This window comes from Panulirus ornatus, chromosome 32 (assembly GCF_036320965.1).
Source record: "Panulirus ornatus isolate Po-2019 chromosome 32, ASM3632096v1, whole genome shotgun sequence".
Taxonomy (NCBI): domain Eukaryota; kingdom Metazoa; phylum Arthropoda; class Malacostraca; order Decapoda; family Palinuridae; genus Panulirus; species Panulirus ornatus.
In genome coordinates this window covers 27,583,055-27,609,814 of record NC_092255.1, presented here as the reverse complement: position 1 = coordinate 27,609,814, position 26,760 = coordinate 27,583,055, and the positions used below count along the sequence as shown (strand labels likewise).

The window sequence follows — 26,760 nt, the reverse complement described above, 5'->3', positions numbered from 1 at the left end:
TATCATATATATATATATATGAAATTAAAAATAGTCATGTCATATTTATATTCAAGGATAATCGAATGTTTCTAAAATAGTGGGCTGATGCAAATACTGTTTTCGCAACTTCCTACCTAAATCAAACTTAACTGTAGATAAAAAAAAAAAAAAAACACATGATTTTACCAAGAATACATTTATTACTTTTAAGAATATGTCATATAAAATTATTTCTTTACCAAACATAATAAAGTATTAACAAACTGTCAACAAACTATAAAATAAAATGAACAGGGGTATTCTATTTAAATCTATGATATTTTCAACTACAGGTCAAAATTAACACTTACATTTGTGGAAAAATTAGATGAACAAGAATATATGTACACACACACACACCTTTACTCGCCTGCCCCAGAAACCCCTTATATGGAGCTCCCACATTGTACAGGAAACAGGACAAGTCCAATGACTGAGACCATGGTCTAAAAGTGTGATGTTGTATGTTTGTCTGTGTGACGTGAATGCAGGACACTTAAGGAGTATGTGCTTTGTGGCTTAAGTTTGAAAGTTGCATCTCGGGCATAATGGGTCCTGTGATATGTTAATTCTTTGTGTGTTTTGTGTGCAGAGATAGGTGGTGTCCACAACATAGATGAGAAAGTGTCACATGAACATTCCCTGTAAATGTAATTAACAATTGGTGTTTGGGGGATTATTTCTGCTGGGTTGGAATTTAAGAATGGGTTTGGAGGCATTTCTTTAGTGCTTCTGGAGTCATTACTGTGTTTGGTAATGTCACTTTTGTTGGAGGAGGGATATCTATGAGTACAGAATGCTAAGGAGTGAAACAGGGGTAAATTTTGTGTTTCAAGCTGGGGTTGGTGGTTGGTCAAGGTGTGGTTTGGGCAGGAAGGATCTAGGTTTATTGCAAAGAACTGGGTATCAATAATAATCAAATCAGGCTGTACTTGAAGTATTTTTGTTGCATTGTGCAGGCAATGAGTGTCTGGCATTGCAAACACTCATTGCAAACAAGCATCTGGGGTGAGGTAGCATAAGGAACAGATGACTGAGCCTCTGAAGGAAAAATCCTCACTTCCAGTAGAGAATGAATATACAAGCAATTAAGTGATTGCTCCATATGAAAATGATTCATGGCATTCAATGCTAAATTACTATGAACAGTCACTAAATAAAGCAAAACTAACTTTAACTACAACAATAACAAAGTCATCACGGATCATATGAAGTAAGTAAGGACTATAACCCATTCGCTCAATGCCTACTATATCGTAAATATGCAAACAAACCTTTACTTGATCACTTAACCATCTCATAATCAGTGATTCTGTAGACACACTGTTTAAAAGACATAAGGGCTACCCTTCTGTGAAGAGCTCGTTAAAATCTTTACAGATACAAAAAGGCATCACATCACACCATTCTTTATCATTGTAAACTTTCAAAGGATAAGATTTTCTGACTTTTCATGCCATAATATATCTAAAGTAATAGTAACAGAAAGGATCCTCTTTACTATATCTCCATGCTATGAAGTTTTCATTCACTTTTTTTTCCAATCATTCAGAATCATGGAGAGTTTACACTTTTAAAACAAAAACATGACTTTACCTATTGTGTAACTACATTATTTTCACCTAAAATTCACTTAAAACTGCATTATGAATGTCAGCAGCTGTGTTTTAATGGAAGACAGTCTTACAGATATCACAACAAAATTTTGTAAACAGTATATATACATACATTCAGATGCCCTAACAGCATAGATAAAATAAACATAAAAATGTGAAGCAATTAATAAAATGAATCATAAAAATAAGAAGCAATTCATAAAAATAAAGCATAAATAAACAAACAATACTGCTTACCATCTGACAGCCTGGATGAGTGCATCTTTCACGTCAACAGTAATAATTTGCTAAATGAAAGGCAGTAACTGGGATGTTTTAAAGGCAATCTCTATATCTGTACAATGATACCTGATGTTTAATTAAAGCATGACATAACGCAGGAAAATAATTGAAAAGCAAAAATATAATAAACTTTCAGTGCATAATACATGACAGCTAGAGACTTGAGTGTGAATGAATGTGGCCTTTGCTGTCTTTTCCTAGTGCTACCTCGCGTGCATGCGGGGGAGGGGGTGTCATTTCATGTGTGGCGGGGTGGCAACAGGAATGAAAAAAGGCAGCATGAATTATGTACATGTGTATATATGTGTATGTATACACACATATATATATATATATATATATATATATATATATATATATATATATATATATATATACACTGAAATGTATATGTGCGTGTGTGGACATGTATGTATTTTCAAGTGTATAAGGGTGGCTTGGGCCATTCTTTTGTCTGTTTCCTTGCGCTACCTCACTAACGCGGGAGACAGCGACAAAGTATAATAAAATAAATAGAATAAATAATAAAGTTTATACTGTTTACAACAAACAAAAACTAATCCATTCTATCTAGATTCTAATGAGAAAACCTGATACTTGTATGCACTAATACTGTACTTGGGAAGACTGAATGGTCATCATTACTCAAAATCAATCCCATAGAGGCATGTTTGAACTGATAAAATATCCTGTTCATGGCTGCGAGTGTCACATTCTATTCATTCATATTCTTTAAGCCTACCAAACACAAAGTTCTATTTAACATAGTAGACTATTTCCAAGAAGAGATAATTATTCAATACTTCTTTCCTTACCTCACATTTATGCTCCCTTTTACCCTTTTCAACCAGTGAAAACAGAAGATCACAATTTTTGATATAAGAAGAAAAAAGGTAACAATTTCAACATGTAATAATTCTTAATATTCTGAGGTTCTGACTGCCTTTCCATCATATTTCAATTTATGTATGCATGAAGGTAACAGCTTTCTACTAAGTTTCAGTCTCTTCCAAAATGACCTTCATCAACTCCCACATATCCTAGCATGAAAGTCTTCTTCTAAACATATAACTTCACAATCATATCACAGCACCCTGACACTGCCCAAGCAACTACATCACATAGTTAAAATAAAATATCCTTATCAACACAAAAGTCTAGAATCACCCTCTTAGTCCCAGACAAACATGAATCTAACCTGCATCTTTCCACCTCACTAAATCTTCAACCATTGCATTTGAACAAAACACAAACTATTCTGACATAAATGACACAAGCATAACAATCATTCCCCACACTGCAAACATCAACATAAAGGTTACAAACACATTAAACAGCCTCAAAACACTTACTGGCCCCATCTCTGGACAAGAATAAGAATTCATCTGCTTCATCCCAAACTATACTTCACCTGATCATTCACCAGGTCAAAAGCACATATGACTAAGCTGTATACCATACAAAACAGAGCACTCAGAATAATCACTAACTGTCTAGCAATAAAAACATAACATATACACAATGAAGCAAAAATTCTTCCAATGCAATAAAACTCATTATGTTTAATACCCAAACCTTTGCTACAGTAGTATATACCCTTCCTTTTCAAACCACTTCATTTCCAACCAGCAACCCCAAAGCAGACTTAAAAAACTTACCACTGTTTCATACTTCAACAAACTATACTAATTGATTCCCTGATCTCTAATAAGCACAACGGCAAAGCACATATCCACCAAAGTAATCCAACAAGCACAAAACAACCACTCTCCAGTTCCAATCTTAAACACTTCTCCACCAGACATACACCCATCTGAAACTAAACTTCCAAGACACCTACGAGTTACACTTACTTGTCATCTCTACAATATTTTGAACTTCAAGTCAACGTATTACAAGACTCCTGGTGTCCAAAATGCAATTCTTTTTTTCACTATTTATTGCATGGCAAGGTAGTGTCAGAAACAAATAAATAAAGGCCTCATTTGCTCGCATTAACTCCCTACTTGTCATGTATAACGCACCACAACTGAAACACCCTATCCAAAACCGTCCTATATATTTTTTCAGTTTCCCCTGCCCACTTCACTTGTTCAAGTTCAGCCCACTGACAGCACATCACCCACTGTATAACACGTTGCTCCAATCCCCTCTAGCACTTGCATGTCTCACACCTTCTGCATATTCAAGCCTACTTTATCATTCCAACTAATCATCGGTGTCCCCCCATTTTTCTTGTTCCCTCCACTTTTACAAGCATACCCTCTCAAACACTTCCTCCTTAGCTCTCTCATGAATACTCCTCTTGCTACCACACCTCTCTCTTACCCTATCATTTCTTATTTGATTAACCCTCCTCACACCATACCCTGTACTCAACATTTCATTTCCAGCACTTTTACACTTTTCCATACTTTGTCATCTAGGACCCATGCCTTCCATCCCTACAACACTGTCAGACTACTGTACCATCATATATACCCATCTTTGTCCTTACAGACAATGCCCTCTTTCCACACTCTTCAATGTGGCCAGCCCCTTTGTTCTCACCCATCCTAGGGCTCATTTCAGTTCCCATGGTTCCATCTACTGTCATGTCTATTCTGAGGTATCTAAAACACTCCACTTCCTCCAAGTTCTCTCTATTCAAACTCATAATACAACTAATCTGTCTCCAAATAACCTGCTAAATCTAATAACCATACTTCTTACTCAGATTTATTCTCAGCTTTCTACTTACAAATAATACCAAATTCAGAAACCACCTTCTGCATAATGTCACTGAAATATGCCACCAGCACCGTGTCATCAGCAAACAGTAACAAACTCACCATCTTGGCCCCCCCATCCCCAACAGACTGTAGACCTGCACCCCTTCCCAAAACCCTTGCATTCACCTCCCTCACCATCCCATCCATAAACAGCTTAACAGCCATAGTTACATCATACATCCCTGCCAAAGACCTACCATTCACCCTTCTCTCTTCCTACTAAAACATATACCAACTCTTGATAAAAACTCCTCACTGCTTCCAATAACTTTCCTCCAACCCCATATATCCATAACACTTACACAGCATCTCTATCAAACTTCTGATATCCTTTCCCCATATCCATAAATGCCACATAAATCTTTCTTTTTCTCTAAATACTTCTTTACATATATGTTATACATGTACATGTAGTTACATACCCTTATGTGCTACTTCCGATTCCATTAATTTGGGCTAATTTGTGTCATTTTATCTAAGTCAAAAATTTCAACTATCTATCTATATATATATCTCTGATGCCTGTTCTCTCTTGGAACTCCCTCAAGGGGGTGGTAGGCTCCATGAGAAATGAACTCCAGTGCTGCTTCTTAGACTTTAGTCCCTCATCATTAACAAGCCACTGGAAGAGGGCAACTCTTGCACAGTGTTTGCAGAGGTTCCTACCTAATAATCATAAGGACTACTTCAACCAAATGCTCCTAAAGTACTTAAATTACATAAGCATCAAATTGGCCCATGTACATGAGAAAAAAATCTCCATAGTTAAAAAATATTTATATAACCATTACATCCTATTTGCCACAACATGCAACAGCACAGTAAGTTATTATCTACTTTTTCATCTGAATACATGCTTTCAAATAATGTACCATTGGAAATCATGTATATTTATCATTATTTTCTTATTTTACCTAATTTCTGTTTCCCGTGTCAGCGAGGTAGTGCCAGGAAACAAAGAATGGCCCATCCACTCATATACACATATATATATATATATATACACAAATGCCCATACATGCACATATACATAAATACACATCATCATATACATACATAGACATATACATATATACACATGTACATATTCATACTTGCTTGCCTTAATCCATTCCTGTATTATATCATAAAATATCAAAATAGAATTACACAACAAAAACTGACTGTCTGAATTACTGTATTCACTTGAGAAACTGAAAAATCTCTTTACTTCGACAGTCTGAATAAACCAACAAAATTAGACAACAGTGCAATTTAGACCATTCAGGTAATTTGATAAGGATAAAGCCTCAAGTTTTGAATTAGTGGGGTTAGAGTGCATGTGACAGAGTGACTCTATGGATGTGGTAAACAGAATGCAATGTGCTGTTGATGGCCTGAACCATGGCATATGAAGCAGTTAAGGGAAACCACAGAAAGGTCTTTGGGGCCTAGTTGTGGATAAGGGACTCTGGTTTCAGTGCATTACACATGACAGCGAGAAAGAGAGGATGTGAGTGGCATTACTGGATTCTTCATGCCTGTCGTTATGCCACAAGTGAAAAGTCACCTTCAATGAGGTTGTATCATAAGGAATACAATCTCATCAGAGAACTTTTCACTTCAAAGAAGTTTCTCCTTTCCTTGCTTCTGGTTATAGCATAGCCTTGAACCTGCAGAAGATCCTGGAGAAAGGGTCCTTGGGGGTAATATAATACTATCAATTAAGAACTATCTGAAATATCTTTGTGAATCAAATGATCATATCAATATGCCTCATTTGAAGCATATCAAGAGATGCTTGTGCATAAATGTGCTTAATTCATTTCCTTGCTGATAAGCATTCAGTTCACAAGCTAAAACAAAACTCTACATGTTAACATGTATAACAACTTTTATGATGTACTCCATCATACTTTAAAAATCTTTGACTTTTAAAACCTAGTTTATTTACCATGGGATGTGAATGAAGCTCTTGCAATAACTGGCTCATGCAATGACAGCTTATATCATTTGAGCTATTTAGATTTTCCTACAATTCAATTAATGAACACAATATTGAATATGGAACTGCCATAATCTCTGGAAGCATTACCATTGGAGCATCAAAAGCAGATTAATTCTTAAAAGAACTTGTCTAGCTTAAGACAAGAAGGAAATCTAAATTCTTAATCCTATCAAAAAACTTAACAATTAACTAGAATCTGTCTGTAAAAATAAATTTCTACCAAACACCTAAATCAACATTCATTATTATTGAGCAGGTTTTTTTATAGTTCCAAAATTTTTCCGTAGTTGTTCAAACAGAATAAAAGTTATAATTGTGTGTGGTCCCAAACGAACAAAGGCTGGCACATATCCCTGGAAAGAAAGAAAAAAAAAGTCAAATATTATGATTCCTCATTCTTATCCACAATGAAAGGCAAACAATTTTCAGTACTTGAGCTAAGTCATTTCTACAATGTCGTACATAAAATCTCTTGGCAAGATGAACCTAAAAAAGATATCTAAAAACTTAAGTCTAATAAAAAAAAGACATTTGGAAACTATAACTAAAAATGTATAAAATAAAATAAAATATATTACATTTATTTATTATACTTTGTCGCTGTCTCCCGCGTTAGCGAGGTAGCACAAGGAAACTGACGAAAGAATGGCCCAACCCACCTACATGCACATGTATATACATACACGTTGAAATACACGCATATAAATACCTATACATTTCAATATATATATATATTTTTTTTTAATTTTTTATTATACTTTGTCGCTGTCTCCCGCATTTGCAAGGTAGCGCAAGGAAACAGACGAAAGAAATGGCCCAACCCCCCCCCATACACATGTATATACATACGTCCACACATGCAAATATACATACCTACACAGCTTTCCATGGTTTACCCCAGACGCTTCACATGCCTTGATTCAATCCACTGACAGCACGTCAACCCCAGTATACCACATCGCTCCAATTCACTCTATTCCTTGCCCTCCTTTCACCCTCCTGCATGTTCAGGCCCCGATCACACAAAATCTTTTTCACTCCATCTTTCCACCTCCAATTTGGTCTCCCTCTTCTCCTCGTTCCCTCCACCTCCGACACATATATCCTCTTGGTCAATCTTTCCTCACTCATTCTCTCCATGTGCCCAAACCACTTCAAAACACCCTCTTCTGCTCTCTCAACCACGCACTTTTTATTTCCACACATCTCTCTTACCCTTACGTTACTCACTCGATCAAACCACCTCACACCACACATTGTCCTCAAACATCTCATTTCCAGCACATCCATCCTCCTGCGCACAACTCTATCCATAGCCCACGCCTCGCAACCATACAACATTGTTGGAACCATTATTCCTTCAAACATACCCATTTTTGCTTTCCGAGATAATGTTCTCGACTTCCACACATTCTTCAAGGCCCCCAGAATTTTTGCCCCCTCCCCCACCCTATGATCCACTTCCGCTTCCATGGTTCCATCCGCTGCCAGATCCACTCCCAGATATCTAAAACACTTCACTTCCTCCAGTTTTTCTCCATTCAAACTCACCTCCCAATTGACTTGACCCTCAACCCTATATATATATATATATATATATATATATATATATATATATATATATATACACATACACAGACATATACATATATACACATGTACATAATTCATACTTGCTGCCTTCATTCATTTCGGTTGCCACCCTACCACACATGACACCCCCCTCCCCAGCACGCATGTGAGGTAGTACTAGGTAAAGACAACAAAGGCCACATTTGTCCACACTCAGTCTCTAGCTGTCATGTGCAATGCACCAAAACCACAGCTCCCTTTCCACATCTAGGCCCCACACAACTTTCCATGGTTTATCCCAGACGCTTCACATGCCCTGGTCCAATCCACTGACAGCACATCGACCCTGGTATACCACTTCGTTCCAATTCACTCTATTTCTTGCACGCCTTTCACCCTCCTGCGTGTTGAGGCCTTGATCACTCAAAATCTTTTTCGCTCCATCCTTACACCTCCAATTTGGTCTCCCACTTCTCCTCATTCCCTCCACCTCTGACACATATATCCTCCTTGTCAATCTTTCCTCACTCATTCTCTCAATGTGACTAAACCATTTCAATACACCCTTCTCTGCTCTCTCAACCACACTCTTTTTATTACCACACATCTCTCTTACCCTTTCATTACTTACTCAATCAAACTATCTCACACCACATGTCCTCAAACATCTCATTTCCAACACATCCACCCTCCTCCGCACAACCCTATCTATACTATAGCCCATGCCTCACAACCATATAACATTGTTGGAACCACTATTCCTTCAAGCGTACCCATTTTTGCTCTCCGTGATAACATTCTCCCCTTCCACACATTCTTCAACTCTCAGAACCTTCACCCCCTCCCCCACCCTGTAACTCACTTCCACTTCCATGGTTCCATCACTGCTAAATCCACTCCCAGACATCTAAAACACTTCACTTCCTCCAGTTTTTCTCCATTCATACTTACATCCCAACTTACTTGTCCCTCAACCTTGCTGAACCTAATAACTTTGCTCTTATTCACATTTACTCTCAGCTTTCTTCTTTCTCAAACTTTACAAAACTCAGTCACCAACTTCTGTAGTTTCTCACCCGAATCAGCCAGCAGCGCTGTATCATCAGCGAACAACAACTGACCCACTTCCCAAGCCCTCTCATCCACAACAGACTGCATACTTGACACTCTCCAAAACTCTTGCATTCACCTCCCTAACAACCCCATCCACAAACCATGGAGACATCACACACCCCTGCCGCAAACCAACATCATCTGAGAACCAATCACTTTCCTCTCTTCATACTCTACTCATGCCTTACACCCTCGATAAAAACTTTTCACTGCTTCTAACAACTTGCCTCCCACACCATATATTCTTAATACCCTCCACAGAGCATCTCTATCAACTCTATCATATGCCTTCTCCAGATTCATAAATGCTACATACAAATCCATTTGTTTTTCTAAGTATTTCTCACATACATTCTTCAAAGCAAACACCTGATCCACACATCCTCAACCACTTATGAAACCATACTGCTCTTCTCCAATCTGATGCTCTGTACATGCCTTTATCCTCTCAATCAATACCCTCCCATATCATTTCCCAGGAATGCTCAACAAACTTATACCTCTGTAATTTGAGCACTTACCTTTATTTCCTTTGCCTTTGCACAATGGCACTATGCAAGCATTCTGCCAATCCTCAGGCACCTCACCATGAGTCATACATACATTAAATAACCTTACCAACCAGTCAACAACACAGTCAACCCCTTTTTTAATAAATTCTACTGTAATACCATCCAAACCCGCTGCCTTGCCGGCTTTCATCTTCTGCAAAGCTTTAACTACCTCTTCTCTGTTTACCAAATCATTCTCCCTCACCCTCTCACTTTCACACCACCTCAACCAAAACACCCTATATCTGCCACTCTATCATCAAACACATTCAACAAACCTTCAAAATACTCACTCCATCTCCTTCTTACATCACTACTTGTTATCACCTCCCCATTAGCCCCCTTCATCAATGTTCCCATTTGTTCCCTTGTCTTACGCACTCTATTTACCTAACGTAAATAAAGTTTCAAATAAATGAACTTTATTTACCTAACGTTCCCACTGACTACTACTACATAATGTTTCTACCTACTACCTCTACCTAATGTTTCTACCTAATAGTCCTACCTAAATGTTTCTAAAAATTATTCCATCTATTGTTCCTACCATTTTGCCAAAAGCTGGGCTAGCACACAGAACTCACCACAGGAAATCTAGAGTTACAAAGAATGAGCTGTGTAAGTTAAGCGTTGTCAAGTGTTGTGTGTAACAGGGAGAGATATTTTGCACGTTTGTGGACAGAATGCCTGCAGTCCATGTGTGAGAGAGGCTGAAAGAAAAGACAACTACCTGGGTCAGAGGAGTGCAACTTAACCAATGAAGTGCTGGCCCACTATGCAGCTATCACTAACCCTCCTGATACCCAGGCAGGTTGTACGGGTAATATACCTCCCTGGTCATTAGATGGCAACCAACTACTAACTTCCTTTAAGTCAACCAATAACAGAAAAATCTACTGAGCATTTTAAGTCAACCTATAACAGAAAAATCTATTAATTTCATGGCAAAGTTGGTTCAAGTCAATCTAACTTGAAACATGTCACATTCTATTAAGAATATCAATAGGCTATTCACAACACTGAAATGTGAAATAACTTAAGACTGATAATCATCAATAAAAAGTTACCTTGAAAAATCCAAGTGGACCCAATCTTGCAGTATAAGTAATTATATGCCACAGACTCTGAAAGAAGAAATTAATAAAATGATTTTTTCCCTACTTTAGTGAGGTAGTATCAGGAACAAATGAACAAAAGAATAATTCATATACACCAATAATCAAGCTGTCATGTATAAAGCAATAAAAACCAGAAACTATCATCCAAAGCCAAGCTCCATATGCATTAGTGCACTCCAATGACAGCCACACATCCATCCATTCTATTCACTGCATGAATCTCACCATCCTGAATGTTTTGACCACAATAAGGCAAGACCCTATTCACTCCACCCTTCCATCTCACTCTCACATACATCTTGCTCCTACTACATCTGATCTTCTTCAGTTGCTCTTTTCACTCATCCTCACTATATGTCCATACCATTCAGCACATCCTGACTGGTTCTCTAAACCAGATTATACTCATCACCACATCTCAACATAAAAATATAGCTTTGGTTATACCTCACTACCTCTCCCACCTCAACAAGGTAGAGTTTCAAATAAATGAACACTGGCCTCACTTGCACAAATCCACTTTCTAGATGTCATGTATAATGTACCAGTAACAGAGCCTAACATCCATAGCCAAGCCCAATACAATAATGTGTGGTTTATTTGGACTACTTCATATGCTGTGGCCCAGCCTAATGACAGCATAGTGCCCCCCACCACATCAATCTAACTCATTTTACCCCATGCATCCCTCTCATCCTGTAAAATGTTCAGGTCTCAGTACCTGAGAGCCTCCTTCACAAGTCCTTCAAGCAGCTTTGTCTCTCACTCTCCCCAACCTTCCATTTCTAACATATCATTCCTCTTAAACATTCTCTCTTCTCCTATCACGTCCCTAAGTCTGAACCATTTCGGCATACTCTGATCAGCACTCCTAATCAGTTTGCACTTTCTCTCACAGCACAAAAACAGTTCCATCTCCTATTCTCTTATTGCATCACCACAATCCTAGTATAAATGTAAAAGAAAGTCATCTGAAGATTTATCTTAAGTTGGATGAGATAACAGGGGCTTCTGAATACACCCTCCCCTTCTCTCTCTCTCTCTCTCTCTCTCTCTCTCTCTCTCTCTCTCTCTCTACATATATATAGAAGGGGGGGGGGAGAATGGATGAAGGCAGCAAGTATGAATATGTACATGTGTATATAAGCATATGTGCATATGTGGGCATTTATGTATATGCATGTGTATGTGGGTGGGTTGGGCCAATCTTTTGTCTGTTTCCTTGCTCTACCTTGCTAACGCGGGAGACAGCAACTAAGTATAATAAAAATGATTATATTCATTTTTTATTATTTTGTTTTGTCGCTGTCTCCTGCGTTAGCGAGGTAGCTCAAGGAAACAGACGAAAGAATGGCCCAACCCACCCACATACACTTGAATATACATACACGTCCACACATGCAAATATACATACCTATACATCTCAATGTATACATACATATATACACACACAGACATATACATATATAAACATGTACATAATTCATACTCTCTGCCTTTATTCATTCCCATCGCCACCTCGCCACACATGCAATAACAACCCCCTCCCCCTCATGTGTGCGAGGTAGCGCTAGGAAAGACAACAAAGGCCACATTCATTCACACTCAGTCTCTAGCTGTCATGTAATAATGCACCGAAACCACAGCTCCCTTTCCACATCCAGGCCCCACACAACTTTCCATGGTTTACCCCTGATGCTTTACATGCCCTGGTTCAATCCAATGACAGCACGTTGACCCCGGTATACCACATCGTTCCAATTTGCTCTATTCCTTGCACGCCTTTCACCCTCCTGCATGTTCAGGCCTCAATCACTCAAAATCTTTTTCACTCCATCTTTCCACCTCCAATTTGGTCTCCCACTTCTCCTCATTCCCTCCACCTCTGACACATATATCCTCTTGGTCAATCTTTCCTCACTCATTCTCTCCATGTGACCAAACCATTTCAAAACACCTTCTTCTGCTCTCTCAACAACACTCTTTTTATTACCACACATCTCTCTTACCCTTTCATTACTTACTCGATCAAACCACCTCACACCACATAATGTCCTCAAACATCTCATTTCCAGCACATCCACCCTCCTCCGCACAACTCTATCTATATGCCACACCTCGCAACCATATAACATTGTTGGAACCACTATTCCTTCAAACATACCCATTTTTGCTTTCCAAGATAACATTCTCGACTTCCACACATTTTTCAACGCTCTCAGAACTTTCGTCCCCTCACCAACCCTATGATTCACTTCCACTTCCATGGTTCCATCCGCTGCCAAATCCACTCCCAGATATCTAAAACACTTCACTTCCTCCAGTTTTTCTCCATTCAAACTTACCTCCCAATTGACTTGTCCCTCAACCCAACTGTACCTAATAACCTTGCTCTTATTCACATTTACTCTCAGCTTTCTTCTTTCACACACTTTACCAAACTCAGTCACCAGTTTCTGCAGTTTCTCACCTGAATCAGCCATCAGCGCTGTATCATCAGCGAACAACTGACTCACTTCCCAAGCTCTCTCATCCACAACAGACTTCATACTCGCCCCTCTTTCCAAAACTCTTGCATTCACCTCCCTAACAACCCCATCCATAAACAAATTAAACAACCATGGAGACATCACGCACCCCTGCCGTAATCCAACGTCTATACCCTAGCCCAAGCCAGGTAACTAACTTATTGACCAAATGCTAGGGGAGGATGAACAGCTGGGATGACCATGGGCCAACTACTGAAACTAGGATTTGCACCTAAGTACTGGGCAGCCTGTGAAGAAATGTTGTGAGTGATTGAAAAGGTCTACTACAGAAAATTTTTCACTGTTCTTATAATCACCATGATAAGACTTCAAAAATACGAATAATTATATCAATACAGTATTGGATGGGAATTAGGTAACTGGAGAATGCACTTCAAAGCCATGTCTATGATCATGAAAACACCCTATGACTCCTTGATGCAATCTTCATTCTATTACAAAACTGTTGGAGGTCAGTTTTCATTTATCTAACTTAAGGCTGTAATACTTCTTCCTCTGAATAATACATGCAAGCAGATTTAAAAAAAAAAATTCTTACCATAAAGATGTCAGAGCAGTCACAATCAAAGAATGAAGTCCCTGGCCAAATATGCTGGCAATGTGATGTCTGAAGTCACTGTCAGGACATTTTCAGACTGAACATGTTATTTTCAATATAAAAGTTGGGGGGGAATAAACTTTCCCATCTAATTTTCAAGCATGGTATATCAAATGGATTACATGAGAATCTACCCAAGAGACATGTGACCCTTTAGGAATTTGCAGCAAATTTCCATGAGCTATTCAGAGTTCCCCTACGTACCACAGTCTTGTTAATGAAAGATTACAGTATATGTGCCAGAATAATGTGTTTTTCTGAATAAGCATGATGTTTTTGAAGTACAACATGTTCATTTCTAGGATTCAAGATATGCATCCTAAGGTTCATTCCCCCCTAACTCCCCATTTCCCATAGGCCACGTACCTTGCCAACAAGGGTATTGCCAACCAAGTGGTCTTGTAGGAATGTAACCCAAGTGTATGGCAAGGTGCTACTTTAAAAGTTAAAAGTTTAAGTCCTTGCTGAATACTTACTTTAAATTCTCCTGGCCTGGCATTCATTGATCGTGTTTTAATCACATCAACAGGCTGTGTCATTGTCGTTGCAATTGCACCCTGAGAAGAATTTTTAGACATCAGACTTTAGCTAAGCATGTCACTTTGGAACGAAGATATAAATACAACGATGAAGTAAAGAAAAAATAACACTCCAATGATGAAAAAAATCTGTTTGAGCTTAGAGGGGACAATCTCTACTTGAAAAATTATAGAGGCATTTTTTCTCATATAATCTTGAACAATGGCCCCACAAGAGTTAACAATAAAGTGTATGCCTTTAATTATGTCATTTAATGTTTAGGAATTCCTGCAATACTATCATAGTCCATCAAATGATACCTTTAGCCCACAAAAAAACCTCCCATCCAAGTATAATGAAAAGGCAATCAACAAGGCAATATAACTTAATGACAAGCAGGATGACATGTCCTCAGTTTACCATGTCTAGGATCAGAAATGAGTTTCTCAGATCACATCATACCTTTCAACCATATGTTCTGAAAATATCATGTTAAACAGATTACACACATGGTGACAGCCATCATTCATTCTCTGCCTTGAAAAATTGTTCTTAGATATCAGAAGAATGTGTGTCTGAGTCACATGAGATCCATCCCATGTATATGTATATGACCCATCCCATGTATATGTACATGATCCATCTCATGTACATAGAAACAGAATTAAGGTATTAGGTTGACAGCCAAAACAAGTGTGTGTTGCTTGTTATGAAATAGGAAACCCATTCACACAAAAAATAAACAATTTGGCTAATAGAACAGAAATGGAACTACAGTAAAAATCAAAACTATTAACATCTTAAAACATGAGTGTACATGAGTGTCGATGTGTTGTCAATGGACTGAACCAGAGCATGTGAGGCATCCAGGGTAAACCATGGAAAAGTCTGTGGGGCCTGGTTGTGTATAGGGAGCTGTGTTTAAGTGCATTACACATGACAGCTACAGATTGGACATAAGCAGATGCAGCCTTTCTTCGTCTGTTCTTGGCACTACCTCACTAATGCAGGAAACAGCAATCAAGTATGAAAAAAAAAATTATGTGTTCGTGAATCTGGACCTTCACATCTGTTCATAGGCATTCATGTTGCAAACTAAGCTGAATTGACTCGAGAGATAAGTACTGCAACTCCAATCTAGAATTTTTCCTACAATCTGTATTCACTGTTCCTGGTGAGTGGGCCTTTTTCTTGATAACTTTTACTCATATATCCTAAGACCTTAATGACCTGTTTACTAAATCAAATCATTTATTGTTATCATCACTGGTGAGCTTTTAACTGCAGCATCATAAATCTTACATTTAATGTTAAATGCATCCATAACATTTCAGCATACTTTAACTGAAGTTGTGTAAATATATAACTTTAGAAATATCAACAATATTTCAGGATATTTCAACTCAAGTAAATACACAATCACTCTCATTTTAATACAAACTCATTACCTTCCATGCCTTTCATTTCTTAAGTATCTATGTTAATGATACCTGGAATTTCTGATCAATACAGATGGGCAAAAATAATGAAGTCTAGAATCCTCACTTTCTATGTTGTGCACATCTACATTACCAAGGTTCCCATAACACCTTCAATTCCTGTTTTTATTGTTCAGTGCCAAACTTCTGTGTTCTTATACTCTATCAATCAAGAGCCGTCCCCAATATCTTATTTATCATCATTATTATTATTATTATTATTATTATTATTATTATTATTATCATAATTATCATCATTACTTGATTGCCGTTTCCCGCATCAGCGAGGTAGTGCCAGGAAATGGACAAAGAATGGCCCATCCACATATACAGATGTATATATACATAAATGCCTATACACGCACATATACATAAACATATCAACATATACACATATACATACATCTATACAGATACATACATATATACACATGTACATATTCATACTTGCTTGCCTTCATCCATTCCTGGAACTACCCCCGTCTCACAGGAAACAGCATCACTACCTCTTACTTCAGCGAGGTAGTGCCAGGAAAACAGACAAAAAAGGCCACATTTGTTCACACTCAGTCTCTAGCTGTCATGTGTAATGCAAGGATACCACAGCTCCCTATCCACATCCAGGCCCCACATACCTTTCCATGGTTTACCACAGACGTTTCACATGCCCTGGTTCAGTCCAGTGACAGCACATCGACCCCGGTATACCACATAGTTCCAATTCACTCTATTCCTTGCACGCCTCTCACCTTCCTATATGGTCAGGCCCCGATCGCTCAAAATCTTTTTCACTCCATTCTTCCACTTCCAATTTGGTCTCCTAATATCTCTAATTCATTAAAATTATTTTGTACTCACTTCAAAATGACATTACACGACATGCTAATCTCTTTCAAATACAAATTTTGTCTTACTTAATTCTGGCTTCAACATCCTTATCAGGCAAATTTCATCTTAAAAGTTTAACATTCAACTTCACTATTTGTCTGTCTAATATCAAAACTGGATTACCTACATAAACCATGAAAATACCCAATCTCTGTCATCATGATTTAACAGTAGCCCACAATCAAGTCGGAATACTTCCCATCCAAAAAGACACCAAATGCCACGGTTACTACACAAATCCTCAGCATACTCCCATACTCATTTAAAATTAACTACTCCAAATGATTTTTGGATATAAATTATATACTTAATGGTAAAGACAAACTACAAATAAAGTGACAACATAGCCACAGCTAGAGTTGTATCATATTCTCTGTCCTTAGTATCTAATCTACAATCAACTTCATGAACAGTGTTTTTCTGTCATTAAAGTTAATCAAAAAATAACCCTAATATTAACTGAGAGCTTAAAGAACAAAATGACACTGAATGTTGACATAAGAGAAAGACATTTTGAGTTTTGTGAGTTCCTGAAGGTTCTTATCTTTTTTAACAAAGGTTTTATATTTCCCTGGGGATAGGGGAGAAAGAATACTTCCCACGTATTCCTTGCATGTCGTGGAAGACGACTAAAAGGGGAGGGAGCAGGGGCTGGAAATCCTCCCCTCTCGTTTTTTAATTTTCCAAAAGCGGAACAGATAAGGGGGCCAAGTGAGGATATTCCTTCAAAGGCTCAGTCCTCTGTTCTTAACGCTACCTTGTTAACACGGGAAATGGCGTATAGTATGAAAAAAATTTCTTACTAAATCACATTCTACAATGCAGGTAAATTTGATAACATCTAATTGGAGGAATTCACACGAAGTCCATGATACTGCCTTCAAAAAACTTTTATTAACTGACTTCTACATGGCCAACACTACATATGATATGATACTTGTTAAGATATAGTGAATGTACAGCTGAGTTTGGTTGCACTGATGAGGTTTAAGTGAAACTAAATGCTTGCCTTTTGATTTGTAGAATTAAGAAATTATTCACCTTAAAACTACAACACTACTGTTCTCATCATGAACATAAATTTTAAAATAAATGTTAATCTAACCCTGAAAAGTGTAAACTGATCATAGAAAGGGTCAGCATCTCTACCTAGTACTAAAATTTATTGCAGAAAAGTTGTAAATGCCAATAAAGATCATCATGCTAGGAATTACTTTTTACGACAAGATTTAAGGATAAAAATTTGTAGAGCAAAAAATTATAAAGTAGCATGGACATGAAGTTCTAAATAAAATGATTGACCATAAAGATGGGAAGGCTGAAACGGTGTGGTAAGAGTATATGAAACATGGCACCATGAGGTAAAAATAAGTATGAGTTACTGGGTGTTTGAATACAAAGACCAAAAAGTGTTTGAATACAAAGACCAAAAATCAAAAGGGAAAGACTGAGACTGCAGCCAGACAACATATACAGAGATGTTGGTGACTGGAGCCTTAAATGAAAAAAATGAGAACATTCTTAACTGAGTAATCACAAATCAGGAAAGGAAAGAGTAATAGAATGCATTTGGCTAGTAAGTTTGTCTGAACAAGTTTTGGGGAAAGGCTATGTAGGCACACTTACTTTAAATACATACATTTCATGGATATGAATATATCTATGACTTTTCAAGCACAGTGAATTAAAAATGCAATAATAAATGACCATCCGCATTAAAAACATCAACTGAGAACAAAATATAGAGCAAAATATACATTTCTTACCGCAGCTAATGAACTAGTGAAGTGACAAGTAAGGTTGTCGCTAAAGAATGGTGTTGATAACAAGTAGCTCTTGATCTGATCATAAAAGGACAATTGACCAATGGTCATCAAAACTGCCCTAAAAGTTGCTGTTGATGCACCACGGAATAACCGAAGAACTCCCTCTTCTTTCACAACTCGAACAACGCCATCCAGAGCATGCTTATAGCTGTAGTAAAATGAGAAAAATAAAACACATCAGAATAACATTTTCTCACTACAATCATGAATCACTCCAAAGTAGGGCAGTCATTTCCATGGCAGTAGTGCAAATTTCAAGGAAAGTTAAAGAGGTAAAATGAGTGCATGATATAGGATCTACGTAAAGGTTACTGGAGTTTGTCAGATCATATGACAGTCTTACATGATATATGTTTTAATGTGGGTGGACTAAGAATAGAAACATGAATGGATATGAAAATGGTGATTAGAGAAACTAAAGAACAAAAGTGTAAAAATGAACTTCTAAGGGAAACTAAAAATCTAAAGATACTGATGAAACAGTTGAGTTAGGTTGCAGAAGTGTGGAGATGCTGAAAAAGAGTACATTAGTAAGGGATATCACAGTTTTATAGTGATAGGAGAAAGTGAAGGGGGTACCAGTCAAGTGTGGAAGACTGTTTCTGATAAAAAATCAAGTTTGAAATATATTTGGAAGTCATGAATATATGAGGATCATCAATGAGAGATTCATCCAACTCATTTGTTCAACTATGTTATTATCACCAAACTTAAATGCTCACTAATTCTTTATAGTCATTCATCGAGTTATGGTTTATAAAGGATAATCAAAACTATTAAAAAGATATCCAAAAAAATAAAAAGGTAACCCTGGATTACCTTACATGTTAAGAGAAATAAACCCCCTATTGAATAACACACAGTATTTCTAAAGAAAGAACAAATGAAAAATTTTCTGCAATGTTGAATACATCATTTCAACAATAAAGTGTCAATGAATACTTTTATTATGAACACCACAGATTAACATATCTGAGTATCTCTCCTACATAATAAGCTCCTTCTTCCTCTATCTAATACTTAAATGTAGATTAATGAAAAGGGATATCATAATCGATGGAAAAAATCAAAATCTTCTCACTTTCTTTTTTGATCTGCAGGAAGTTTAATATCATTCTGCATGCGAACATTGATCATATCTCCTGGTGTTCCCACAAAGCCACCACATGCTCCAGCAAATCCTGCTAGTAGAGCCCTCTTGTAGAAAGGTAGAGACCCTCCTGATGATTCTGACATACGCTGCTTCACCACCTACAGGAAGTATTCAGGCACTGCTAAAATGCAAAGTAAATGTTGTGTACGAGCAAAGTACTGTGTACTGTACTCTACAATAATTACATGTTCAATTTCAGTACACTGCTTTGTTCCTCTTAAACACAGGTTCACTCAAGTTATAAAAAAAAGTATAAATCCAATCAAAGGCTTCATCTTCATCTCTGTATTCAGCATATAAAATCAATACTGTGCAACAATTCACTTATACAATTTAAGTACATCATTTGATATTTGTACATCAGCAGACTATGATAATACATATAGCTCATAACATGAATCAAAGACCAAAATATTCACCCCAAAAACAATCCCACAAATGGGAAACTACATTCAGAATGGTTCTTCTAGCACTTTAAGATCTCACTAGGAGCTGTCATAAATATTAGCATTTAGTTCAGTGGCTGCTCTTAATCTGTGAGGTCTGTTTCTAAATCTAATATATTGAGCCTTAAGAAAAGATACTGATCTGTTTTACACAGCACTTTACCTTGTTGAACACTTGTATACTGATGTGCTGCATACAGAAAGATACTTTTGTAAGTTTAGAATAATATAATGCATATACTAATTTTCTATCCTTAAAATGCAAGGCATAAAGTACTTCATGAAGACTTAGAAAAAATAAATGGACATACCATACTCTACACTATCTACACCATAATGTCTTTTCCCACATTCACAGTAGGGTGGTGCAAGTATATCTGCAAACATTTGAAGGTGTATAAGAAACACTTGAAAACACATACTGAAGAATGCTGCCAGTTGATTACACTCTCAATTTAGTTAAGCACTTGTCACATGCTTATACTTACAAATGATACTCCATAGAATGACAGATGCCTCTGCTGGTGTATGAAAGAAAAAATGAAAAAAAGAAAGCAGGATAATGAAAGAAAGGAATAGATACGAAAATATTTAACTACAAAAAAGAATTGACGATATGAGGAAAAAACATTTGAAAATCAAAGCAGTAATCATATAATGTGGGATGTGAAATTGTATGCCAAGCCACCATATGTAATCACAAAGGGTGTATATCCAATGGAATGAAACCTCAAAAGACACTTATTTCTAAACTACAATGATATATGAGCATAGGAACTCTAACCTAACTGGTCTAGGGAAGGTTCACAGGATACTAATGACAAAAAATCTGTTCACAATTTGATTAATAGGCATCAACTATGCCAACCCCTCAAACCAATCAGTGACAGACACAATGAACCTTAATGAAGCATGTGCTAAACCTCCTTTACATCAGTTCAAATACTGGAAATGTTCTGGTTACAAACTTTGATATCCAGTAACTACTTCAATCAAGGGAAAGAGGTGAACAGGGAGTATGGCTCAGTTGTTTTGTTCATTTTTTAACAGATAAGACATATTTCTGTCTCATCAAATTACTCTCTTGTACACAGGGAGTATGAATTAGAAAACTACTGCTTTATTAATGAGACAACAGGCCAAATTTCATAATCACAGACAATGCTTATCTATCAATACAAGCAATTCATCTACAATCTCAAGTTTTCAGAAAACAAGAATAAAATCTATCTAACTGTTCATCTACCTCTCTATCTATCATTATCAATGTATCTGCTCTCAAAGATATGATGTGGATTAAATACAAACAGCCTCTGAAATCACTCATTCACATCCTCGACCTATGTATTGGGTGTTAAAGTGAAACATATACTTCCACATTTACAGTGTATAATGACTTGGTACTTTTTCACCCTGCACACCAAGATGCTCACTTGATAAGATGTCCGAAGTAATAACATGGGTCATACACTCAATAAATTGTGTTGTATGAACTGTACCTGTAAATAAGTATGTATTGACTGGTATCTAAAGTTATATAACACATAGAGGTACCGTTATATGTTTCTGTAATAAACAGAAACTGTAATGCACTTACCAAAGCAATTGTATCTGTATAGTAATGAAATGTATATGAGATTAGAAATGGTTGTAGTGGTGGTAGATACAAAAATGGAGGTACTGCATTATCACATATTTCACTTACACTATACTGTAGTATATACTACACTTACATTAACACTTATTGTTATGCATTACAGTACACTTAAACATCTACTCATGTAAACATGATTTACAAAGAACTGTACTGTACTGTGATATTAAAATCTGCCTATTCTCATTGTGAATTGATGAAACTTTTTCTTCAGAAGCCATAATGAAAAACATTAAAGTTAAAATCAATGCAAAACCCCACAATAAATTCACCATGAAAGCAAAAAAGTTAGTTTTTCTGGAACAAGTGTTGCAAGTCACAGCACTTGGGTTAAAAGATGTTGATATTGTGGGCAATGCAACAAGACTGAACTGATGCCCAGAGGAGCAACAGAGAAGCAAGAATAAACAAACCTTTATTCAGTACTGTACCATATGCATTACGATACATGCATCAAAAATCTATTACAATGAAATATCCACTTTTAAGGTGATAAATCATCATTTTCATTAACTAAAAATGTGAAGGATGCCTAACTAAAAATGTGAAGGATGCCATAGACCTAAGAAAGAGAACCCTTACCATGACAGACCCCATAATATAAATCAGGTGCACCAGACACCAAAGACCCAGTCAGACCATTTTCTGATGTACTGGAACTAGTCCAATTTATCTCATATAGTCCCATGGGACCCATGCCTGTAATCACAAACAACTGCTCTAGCAAGTTCAATACTTTCTGGGCATAAACTTCATTATACTAATGTATTCTTCAGTTGTAATACTGTGTACAGTATCAATATACTATACAAAATAATATCCTACCTCAGTGCAAACGCATAACGTCAACCTCAGTATACCATATCATTCCAGTTCACTCTATCCCTTGAATGCCTTTCACCACTGTGCATGCACATACCCTGATCACTCAAACTTTTTTCACTCCACCCTTCCATCTTCAATTTGATCTTTCCATTCTCCCTGTTCCCTCCACTTCTGACACATGTTCTTTTGGTGAACCTTTCCTCACTCATTCTCTCAAAACCATTTCAGCACAACCTCTTCAGCTCTCTAAACCACACTCATTTGATTACCACATATATCTCTTACCTTTTCATTACTTACTCAATCAAGCCACTTCACATCACATATCGTTCTCAAATATTTTGATTTTCAAAATATTCCCCCTCCTCCGCACTGAGGTATCCATATAATATTGCTGGGATTACTATATGTACCTTCAAACATACCCTTTTTTGATTTCCCAGATAACATTCTTTGCCCTAAAACAGGGTAAAGGAAGAGTCAGAGGTAAATCATGAAAACATCTGTGTGGCATGGTTGGGATAGGGACTTGAAGTTTAAGCTTATTACACACAACAGCTAGAAAATGAATATGGGCAGATGCGGCCTTTCTTCACCTGTTTCTGGTGCTACCTCACTAACACAGGAAATGGTAACCAAGTAAAAAATAATAAATACAATAAAAACTTCCAAAAAAAGTCTCTATTGCATCATAAGTCATTTTCTCAGTGATATCAAATTCAACACATTATAGTTAAGGAAAACAATTATTCATTCCCCAAAACTAAATATTTCACTGTCATATAATACTTATACAGTATATGTACAAGAAACAAAATACATAAGTGCAGTAAAGTTCTTCCTGGAAACACCTTTACTGCATTATGACTGTACCTGTATTATGATTTTTTCTAACAGATATGGAATTCAAAAGATCTATTATGTATGCAGACGGGATAATCTCTCATCACACTGGCCATATGTCTGTAGGCGGGACATTCTCGTCATTATGCCTGACATATGTATACTGACTAAATATTCTGTAGTAAATGAAAATAACAATGTGGCCAAAAAGTATTTCTTTCACAGAAACAAGTATTTAGTACATGTAAATTACCATATACAGTACACTCAAGTATTAAAACAGGTTCGTTCATTCTGGCCTCTCTGTGGTTACTCTGATGTCAGGTCAGTCTTGTCAATAGAATGTATCACATTCTCACATTCTAACCATAAGCTGTTACTTACATCAACTGTGACAAGATCGGCACACCAATTTTAAGCTGCACACCAAATGAAGCATTCATAAACTTCAATACTGCAGTAAAACAAAGGCAAAGATCTTTTCTTTTTCATAGTACTGATTGAATATTTCTAACATAACGATAGTATAATGTTCATAAGTTTTTTGTACATCAATTGTAGCATTTATAGAAAACTCTTGTAAACTTCAACACTCAACAGGGGTAAAACGAAGGTAGATAAAGGATTAATTTTCCATTTTTCACAATTATACTTGCATATCTTTCATCTATTAAGCATATGATAGTTTTTTCTTTGTGTATGTGTGAGTGTGTGTGTGTGTGTCTTCTCCACATACAATGGTAGCCAGGTTTTCCAGTAGCTGCAGTTAAGAGTTAAAATAAGTTTTCCTTTCATTAATAATGGAAGAACCATATCTAATTTGGGACTAGCAGAATGATGCTTCATGGGTACAAGGCTAATAACATCTATTTCTAGTTGTCTGAAAGAGACTGGTAGGTATAACACATGTGCAACTCATACAGTACACCAAGTTGTGAGTAGCTAATGCCTAGAGTCACCTGATTTTTAGTTGGTGTATAATATTCCTTGTCAACTGGCATGTAGGTATCCAACTAAGTCTTCCCCTAATGAACAAATCCAATGCAGAAAACATATTCCTCTTATTGTAGCCCTTCCTAGGGTTACAAAGGCTACCAAATCTTGTACTACTTCACCTTTTATATTAACTAAAAATAAACTGAACTTTGATCTTTATATATCACATCAAATGAAGAATATAATCACCTAAAATCAATTTTAAATCATCTATAATACTAAGCAAAAAATTTTATTTCAAAGTTAACTATTTACACTTCATGAAAATGAAAATCAAAACAAACCTACACACAGATCTATTCTCATATCCAGAGTAATCTTAATACACTTGATTTTTATAGAATTCAAAGTTGTAACAGTAAAGATATCAAGAAAATTAGCATTTAGCTTTTTCTTTAATAAAAAACTAATATTAAGGCTGTAATATCAAGTGCTAACTGTTGATAATCAAAATGCCAGTAAAAATGGATATCAATATCTTTTACTATATTCTATTCAAAATATTAATATTTAAGATCAAATCAAAGCAATGACACCACAAAAACAAGACTGGATTTAGGCATCACTAATTGCATCAAGAATTTCAGAGCTCTTCTAGGAACAAAAAATCTAATTCTACTAAAACCAGAGAAATCATAATTGTTAAATCATAACAAAATTATCTTTAAAATAATGAACAATGCATGACAGGAAAAAAATAATAATGCATAGTTAAAGAATAATTTACAAACAAAGCAATTAGGCATAATCAAACATCACTAAGAAGCAAACTGCAAATGACAACAAAGGAAGCTGCTATATGTCAAGACAGTTGGAGGCTGCTTGACATATAAACCATGCAAGAGGATCAAACTCAAATGATGGGTATGGTTTAAAAAGATGAATATAAACATCAACTGAAAGAACTAAATAAATACATTCATAAAAAGCATCATTATTAGAAGCTAAATGTAAGCAACAACAAATTAAGAATACAATTCATCATCCATCTACTTTAACTTTAACAGCCATCCCATCATTCTACTTTACTAAAGAAAACTATCCACACCATGCTGCAGAGGGTACAAGCATGGAAACCTGACTAGTTCTGCTCTATGAGTGGTAATAAGGACGGCTGACCATCACTTCCTTCAAGCTAAAGCTGGAAAAGATAACAGCCTTAGGGAGTACCTCAAACTCTCTATAAGAAAAGTACAAAAACTCCATTTCTAAGTTAATGACACAAACTAATGCTATTATTAGGTCATAACTTTAGGTTAATTCCTTAATATAATACAATTACTATGTTAAAAAGAACAGAAAAAAGACTTCCAGACTATTTTGAAGGATATTATATAAAATGAAATACTAAAAGAGAAATGTGATCAATGTAAGCTTTTGATACATTACAACTTTTTCATAACATTAGTATCTAAAAAAAAGATTTCTATCTCCTTGAGTGACAAGCCATCATAACAGTTAATTGTTTATGTTAACTTAAACTATCATATTTTCAAAGACCAGTAAACTATAATCATTACTGATGGAAGTTTTACATAAGAACTGTATATCCAATCACTTACGATTCATGTTAAAAAAAACTCGATGTCTGAGCAAAACCTTGATGCCCTGTTTTTCAGTTCAAAGCCTCATCAAAAATATTCTATTCTTCCAAAAGTACACTCACAATAACAAGGTACTATGAAAACAAAATCAATAGATGTTCATTCCTTTCCACTTTACAGCAGAATGTTTGCCATTGTAATGCTCCTGCTATTTCATAAGGATAATCTCTCCTCTGCTACCATGTCTGAATGAAGTGAACAGCAAAAAAAATTTCAAATACATCTCATATTTACAGCTTCTACACATTCATGGAAACCCTAACTCCTGTATTCTGTAGTTGAAGTTCTACTAAAAAGCAAGATGAAATCTTTTTTGTTATACTATTCGCCTTTTCCCGCATCAGCGAGGT

General features: G+C 36.4%; 1 protein-coding gene across 4 annotated transcripts in view; it reads right to left on the bottom strand.

Moving 5' to 3' along the window:
- Positions 1-162: 162 nt before the first annotated feature.
- Dic1 (Dicarboxylate carrier 1) overlaps positions 163-26,760 on the bottom strand; it is a 52,546-nt gene continuing 25,948 nt past the window's right edge. For all 4 annotated transcript variants that reach the window (XM_071681375.1, XM_071681376.1, XM_071681377.1 and 1 more), the window contains exons 4-8: positions 19,971-20,140; positions 18,830-19,037; positions 14,655-14,735; positions 10,981-11,037; positions 163-7,030 (exon numbers count right to left, since the gene is read on the bottom strand). In XM_071681375.1, coding sequence (XP_071537476.1) covers positions 6,923-7,030; positions 10,981-11,037; positions 14,655-14,735; positions 18,830-19,037; positions 19,971-20,140 — 624 coding nt within the window. In that variant the 3' untranslated portion in view covers positions 163-6,922. The remainder of the gene's footprint in view (positions 7,031-10,980; positions 11,038-14,654; positions 14,736-18,829; positions 19,038-19,970; positions 20,141-26,760) is intronic.